This window comes from Spinacia oleracea, chromosome 1, assembly GCF_020520425.1.
Source record: "Spinacia oleracea cultivar Varoflay chromosome 1, BTI_SOV_V1, whole genome shotgun sequence".
NCBI classification, from domain to species: Eukaryota; Viridiplantae; Streptophyta; class Magnoliopsida; order Caryophyllales; family Amaranthaceae; genus Spinacia; species Spinacia oleracea.
Window position 1 is genome coordinate 77,673,526 of NC_079487.1, and position 7,605 is coordinate 77,681,130.

Genomic DNA, 7,605 nt, shown 5'->3' on the forward strand with positions numbered 1-7,605 from the left:
ATGCCTTACTTGGTTGTGTTTTGAGTCGGTTTTGTGAATAAAATGTTAATAAAAGTAAAGTGCAACCCGAACGAGCTTCAAAACTCTTGGAACATATATACCTTGAGTATGAACAATGGGGGGAGTACCTTGCCAATGGGCTTGTACTCCTATGTATGATACAAGACGTGGTTTCATTTCTTTTAAGCGTTGGAATTCCGTCGGTACGGTCCGACATAGGGTTACTTTTATTATTTTGGTTTTTGGTTGGCTCCCAACACCTGTCCAATGGACATTTCTTTTTGGGACCGCGTTCGAAACTTATTCTAATTAATCTATAAGTCAAGATTCGTGTCTTGAGTCAAATCTTGTCATCATGATTAATTGTTTATTAGTTGGCTTTTGCATGTGGTTTAAATTATTGTTATTGAGGAAAGAAGCATGTTAGTTTAGGATTCGTACTAGCTTGTTGTACTCATCTTTTTGCTGATTACGTGCTTGTGTTTTGTGAAGGAAATAATGCCCTTGTTCCAAGTTTGCATTTATGCATTTAATGCTAAGTCTAATAAATGCGGTTCAGTATTAATTAACAAGTTAATAATTAAGTGAGATCAAGTGAACCGAATGCCTTGCTAGAGGCCGCTTCAGTTCAAGTGGAATTAATAATATTAATGCACAACTTACTCTTGACTGAACCCGTAGGGTCACACAAATAGTACGTGAACGGATCAAGTATTTAAGTGAATATATTATTCATTAAATTACTTTATTTATGATCATTCGGAAATGACGGATCTCGGTTCCAGTGGGAGCTGAACGTCAAAAGGCAAAGTAAAGAATATTCCGGAATTGAAGATGTTGCCGGAAACGGATATATGGTTCATGACGGAAATATAAATATTATACAAGTCCTAAATGTTGCCGGAAACGGAAACATGGTTCGTATTGGAAAATATTAACGGAAATAGAAATATTGTCGAAATCGGAAATATTGCCGGAAACGGAAATATTACCGGAATAGAAAATATTGTCGGAATAGGAAATTATTACCGGAATCGGAAATATTAACGGAAACGTAAATGTTGTTCGAAACGGAAATAAATCCCGGAATCGGAAAACGAATCGGAAGCTCGAAGAGTGACAAGCCGGCAAGCGAGCCGGCTCATCACTCGACAAAAAAAGACTGCAGGCACATCGCAAGGCACGAGGCCCAGCACCGACGCCGAGCACAAGGCCCAGCACCGACGCCGATCACAAGGCCCAGCGCCGACGCCGAGCACAAGGCCCAACGCCAACTCTAGGCCTAGCGCCCATCAATGGTGCTGGCGTGTCATGCGATGGGCCACGACCAAGCAGCAGCAAGCAATGGGCCACAACCAGCAGCGAGCCTCGCTTGGGCCAAGCCAAGGAGTGCGCCAGCGTGGGCCTACAAGGTTGCGTTGGTGGCGAGTCCTTGTGCACCAAGGCTTGTGCGATTTCTTCGGCACCAATTAACTTGGGCCTTAAGAAATTAGTTTTCCTACTTCTACTAAAATTAGGTATTTTGTATAGATTTGAAACACTTAGTGTTTAATTAATCCTAGAATTCTAATGCTACTAATTAACTAGAGTCCTAATAGGATTAGTTAATTGAATCTTAGTAGAATACTAATTCCTTATTTCCTACTCTATAAATAGGTGATTAGTGTTCACAATATATAGACAACCATACAATATACTTTACATAGATTGTGTTCAAGGGAGAACATAATAGCCTAACCCGAATGCATAAAACCTTATAAAATACCTAGTTGGTTAACCTAAGGCGGATCCGTACATGCTGTGGACTATCTACGGAGGGGCGACACTTGGAGCTCTAAAGACTTTTTCTTGTTCGGTTCGGGAGCAGCTAGGAAAGGCACGCATCACATTGTATGTGTAAAAAATTATGCTAATTGACAATGTGGCAATTAATTTGGATTCCTGACTTTATGGTTTTTCCGCATGATATATATATATATATATATATATATATATATATATATATATATATATATATATATATATATATATATATATATATATATATATATATATAAAAGGTTCTCCTCCAATGAGAAATCTTATAATGAGAAGAATGAGAAAGATTATTCACCGTCTGATTTGATAAAATCTGATGGTTGTAGTGTCGTGCGCTTCGTTAATGCGGAACGATAAATAGAACGTCATCTTTATAAAAATTTGAAAGAATACACGTGTTGTGGTTGTCCCACAAAGCTTTGAACCCAAAAATATTATCAGCACCCACCCCACGAGGGTTTCTCAGCCCATAATGGCTTGCGTCCAAAATGGACACAAGTACCATTATAAAAATATAAACTGCTTAAAATTTAAAGGAGAAGTGTCCAAAATGAGCTGGAATGGTACTTTTGCACCGTAACGGGGAACGGGATGTGCTGAAATTTGAGGGGGGAAATCATGGTGGGAAAATTTCGCCAAATTGCAGGAAAGATTTTCGCGAAAAGTTGGAGGGAAATATTTCCACGAAATTCCTTCGAAGGCAAGCGTTCCTCTGTTGCTTCAACAGGAGAGAGAAAGAAACCAGAACAAAATCAGAGAGAAAGATAAGGGGAGATGGAGATAAGGGAGTACCAACTTATAGAGAACCCCAATACTCCCAATTTTCAACTGATTGAAAATGTATTTGAAGTTTGGTTCTTCATTGAAATTAAAGTCGAAATTCAAAGAGTATTAACTTGAAGATGAAAATGTATTCATAAATGGAAATGTATCGATTTATGAAAGACAAAATATACTACATTTGGACGTAACAAGTACCATTGATTAACTGGTAAAAAAAAGAATATACTGTATGTGTACCAATATAGATATTGGTACTATATATGTACCATACTTTAGATATGTAACAAAGAAGTTAACATATGATACTAAAAACTTAGGTTGGTACTTCAGTTGTACCATTCCGTACCAGATTTTAGGGAACGGTATGATATATGTACCAAATTTACGACCCGACATAAATTCAGGTATTTTATTTATACCAAATGTGAAATGAACTATATTTGGTATTAAAATAATACTATATTCAAAAAAATTTATATTTGGTACGTATTATGTACCATAATAATTTTACGAAGAAAGTCAATAAGATAATACGAAATCTTGAGAATATTTTTTACCTTTTCAAGGTCCTATTTGTCAGAGGAGATTGGTTCCCCTTATTCCGACACGTTATTGGCCTGCCAAAATATCCCAAAAAAGGGGGGAAATTATGGAAATAGAAGGGCGGGAAAATAGAAAGTACAGTGTAAAAAGAATTTTAGGGGTTTATTGTTTTAGGAGAGATAAAGAAAGCAGAGTTGAATTTGGTATTCCTACAAAAATCAACAGTTGGTCGCACATCATTGAGCAAGTTTAAGGTATGTGCTTGTCTTAATTATGTAAATCAATATATGAATTTTGCATATTCAATTAATGAATTAGGGTAATCAGTTATTGATAAATTGCAATTAAGTTTTGTAATTGAGCAAAACAAATTATGAGCAAAACAAATTATTGGTAATTTGTAAGAATTGAGGCATGATTATTAATTAAGTGTGAATTATAATAATCTGTATTGATAATTAAATAAGTGGGAATGTATAAGCCTTGAGAATGGATAATGATTTTTAGGTACTGAAATAATCTTTGTTAGGGTTTTGAAAGGGGTTTTTACTTAATTGAAATGTAAAATGTTGCAGAAATATGGTTGAATTTGTTGGGAATGATAATGAGGATGTAATTGAGGATGTAATTGAGGAAGTACACATTACGGATGATGAAGAAGAAAATGGAGCCGATGATGATGTAGTGAGTCCTCCATTTGTTGGGATGGTATTCCAGAGTTGGGAAGAAGTGGATACGTACTACAAAAGGTATGGGAGACAACAAGGATTTGGCATACTCCGTGCTGCAGGGTCGTATGTGCAAAAGGGGGGGGGGGGCAAAATCTAAGGAACTGAGGGGATACTTGTGGAAGTGTGAATGTTATGGTCGTGCAGTGTATAGGCGTCGGGTTGAGGGGAAAAGGGTTTACTCAACTAGGGATGAGCTTGGCACCAAAAGGTCAAAGAAATGTGATTGCCCTGTTCTAATGTATTGCAACAGGACCAAGGATGGGGAATGGGTGGTTAAAAGGGCAGTTAATGAGCATAAGAACCATTGTCCAACACCGAGGAAATCTAGGTATGTTCCTAGGTATCGACAGGAAGACATCACCTCTCTTGTAAAGAGGAAGTTGTTTAATGACTACAACTCGGGTGCTAACGTTCCTCAGATATTTAACTGTCTAGCTAGCGAGAGGAATGGAGTTGAGAACGTGACATTCACCAAAAAAGATCTTCAAAACATCATTGCTAGGGATAAGGCAGAAAAGATGAAGGAGGGAGATTGGAATGCAATGTGGAAGTACTTTAAAGCGATGTCTACTGACAATGAAAATTTCTTTCACAAGCATAGGGTGGGTGAGGATAACATATTAAAGGATGTGATGTGGGTAGATGCTAGGAGTAGAGCTGCTTACGAAGAGTTTGGAGATGTTGTAGTGTTTGACTCCACCTACTTAACAAACGAGTATGACTTGCCATTTTCTAACTTTGTTGGGGTTAATCACCATGGTCAAACCATTCTGCTTGGGTGTGCATTGTTATCCCATGAAGATTCAGAGACCTTTGAATGGTTATTTACCGAGTGGTTGTCATGTATGTCTAACAAAAAACCCATTGGTTTTCTTACTGACCAAGACGCTGCCATGAGGAAGGCCCTACGAGAAGTAATGCCTGATGTCCGACATCGATGGTGCTTGTGGCACATACTTACCAAGTTCAGTCACAAACTTGGAAAATACAATGACTATGAGCTGTTCAAAGTTGAGCTTCATAATGTGATTTACAACAGCCTTACCAAGAATGAATTTGAAGTGCAATGGACTGATGTAATCAAGAAGTATAAACTGGAGGGTGAGATTTGGCTTGCAGGTAATTCCATAATTATATTTTTCATTATTTCATATATGGTACATTAATTAAAAAACCATATGGTACATTTTCATGTAGACACACATTTTCCTGCAGAAAAAACAGACCTTAAGATGTTCAAGACTTGTTTATGTTGATTTCCTTTTGCTACTATTTCAGGATTATACCATGGAAGGGAAATGTGGGTGCCTGCATTTATGAACGGGATGTTTTGGGCTGGAATGAAGAGCACTCAAAGATCCGAAAGCATAAACAGGTTCTTTGATGGGTTCGTTGATAAGCACACACGATTGTTTGAGTTTGCTCCATTTTATATTAAAGCAGTGGAATCTAGAGCTAACGATGAGCAACAGGCTGATGCAGCTGACCAAAGGGCAGTTCGCCCGTTGGCCACCCAATTTAGTGTTGAGAGAGCCTTTAGAAAGGTGTACACAGATGCAAAATTCCTCGAGGTTCAAGAGCAGTGCAATCGTGTACTGTACCTTACTTCTCTTGAGACTACTATGGTGTCAGCTGAAGTTGCACATCATAAGCTGGAGGACAGAGTGTGGGTGTTGTGTAAGGAAACCCGCAAGGAATTTTCAACAAAGTACAGGCGGAATTATATTGTGCAGTTCAATTTGGAGACTAAATTGGCGGAGTGCGAATGCAAGCTGTTTGAAAGTGACGGTATACTTTGCAGGCACATTATAAAAGTGTATGACATGCATGACATTCAAGATGTCCCAGATGTTTATATTCTTCGTAGATGGAGGAAAGATGTGTCAAGGAAGCACTCGCGCGTGAAGGTGGTGTACCATGATCCAAGTAAGACCGAAGATGTCATGAAGCATGATAAATTAATGCTAGCATACGAGCCAATCAGTTTGAAGGCGTCAACGAATCCCGAGTGCATTAAAATTGTGATGGATACATTGAAGGTGTTGGAGAAGCGGTTGGATCAACAGTTGATTGGTGTGGAAGATATGGATGCTGATGAGACACAGGATGATGTTGGTACTCCTGGTTTGTCTCAAACCAACAAGAAGAGGGCAACTACTCCAAAATCTGTTACCAATGGGTGCAGTCAAACCAAAAACAAGAGGACCACCAAAAGTACCCCTAAGTCTGTGAACAAACGAAACAAATGTGCAACACCTCCTGATAACGTCAAGGTGAATGATCCTGTGGCAAGAAATAAACCACATAGGACACCAAGTTGTAGGCACCGTTCTTGTGTTGAGCCAAAAAAGAAAACACCCATAAGGAGAAGGAGAAGCAAAACAAATGATGTTGCTGGTTGCTCACAGGAACCTCCCACGCAGGTATTACAAATGTATTTATAGTACTTGTTTCGTTGCAGTTCATATGTCCAAACCATTAACTTTGATTTGACTTTTTCTTATTCAGGGCGCTGATGATGTTGAGTTGACACACACTTCTGCTGGGGGTATTGAGATGTTATCTCAAGATGGGTCAGTTGGGTATTTCACCAGCATAGTTGGAGGAGATGATGTTGGTGATGTTGGTGATGATGGACTTGGACTTGACAATGTTGATGATCTTTTATGCCGAAATTCTCTTGGGTGGGATAAGTGATTTTCGAAGTCAAAACTATGAAGAGGAAAATAGGTTTAACAATGAAATTGTTTATGTGTTGTTGTTCATTTCAGATATTTGAATGATCTATATGTATGTGTTTCTGTGTATGTGTTTGAATGGGATAGAATCTATATTTATGTGTTGTTATTACCACAACTTTGCGATCCTTACTGTCATTCTTCAAGACTTAAAAAGTACTAATAAACCTAATTTGGTACAAATACTGTACCAAATACAGCACACATAACCCAATTTGGTACAAAAATTCCAAAATCTTTAACAAAGATACCCTAATTTGGTACAACAAATGTAACAAATTCAACATGCGTGGGCTGTATTTGAATAACTAGGGTACCAATTTTTAAAAGTCCCTAATCCATACTTAATTTTTAAAAGTCCCTAATTAGTGTGCAGTAATCCATACTTAATTTTGTTGTATTAAATCTATGCCCTTCCATTACGTTTAATGTGTAGAACCGACATGTACAAATGAAATACCTAACCCTAACCCTAAACCCTCAAACCCTAAAGTAATTACCTATAACCGATATGTACAAATGACAACGGATCTATATCGATTTTCTTTTGTAAGCAATTCGGTTGGTGATGCGGGAATTCATTTCCGATTGATTGGGAGAATATTTAATAATTCCCAATTCATTTCCGTTTTCGAACAAATTTGTAATGTATCCGATTTTGACAATATATTTCTATTTCTGAATAAATTTCAATTTCCGGAAATATTTCCGAGGACTCCGGCAATATTTCAATTTTCAAAAATATTATCTGATACGTACCATGTTTCCGTTTCCGGCAACATCTACGTCTTTGATAGGATACGATCCATATTTCCGTTTTCTGGAATACAACCGGCCTCTAGCTAGGCATACGGTTCACCAACACTTATTAGACTACTTAACCTTAAATGGATACTTGGGCATTATTTCCTTCACATAACCCTTAGTAGTTTCGAAGCATTAGGGTGCGTTATGTTCAACTTATTTGACCTGAATTTATCTGAACTTATCTG

General features: G+C 37.8%; 1 protein-coding gene across 1 annotated transcript; it reads left to right on the forward strand.

Annotated features, from left to right (window-relative positions):
* The first annotated feature begins 3,723 nt into the window (after window positions 1-3,723).
* Window positions 3,724-6,572, forward strand: LOC130465455 (protein FAR1-RELATED SEQUENCE 5-like). Its single transcript, XM_056834219.1, has 4 exons — window positions 3,724-3,893; window positions 4,027-4,994; window positions 5,154-6,298; window positions 6,384-6,572. Exons 1-4 carry the CDS (start codon window positions 3,724-3,726, stop codon window positions 6,570-6,572), a joined length of 2,472 nt encoding a protein of 823 aa, XP_056690197.1.
* The last annotated feature ends 1,033 nt before the right edge of the window (window positions 6,573-7,605 follow it).

What these genes read in the sequence shown, in the direction of transcription:
- LOC130465455 (XM_056834219.1), top strand. Translation starts at nt 3,724, where the DNA reads ATGGTTGAATTTGTTGGGAATGATAATGAGGATGTAATTGAGGATGTA. An exon ending in GTGGATACGTACTACAAAAG is followed by an intron (nt 3,894 to 4,026) that starts GTATGGGAGACA and finishes TGCAGTGTATAG; the next exon opens with GCGTCGGGTTGAGGGGAAAA. An exon ending in CACAGGAACCTCCCACGCAG is followed by an intron (nt 6,299 to 6,383) that starts GTATTACAAATG and finishes TTTCTTATTCAG; the next exon opens with GGCGCTGATGATGTTGAGTT.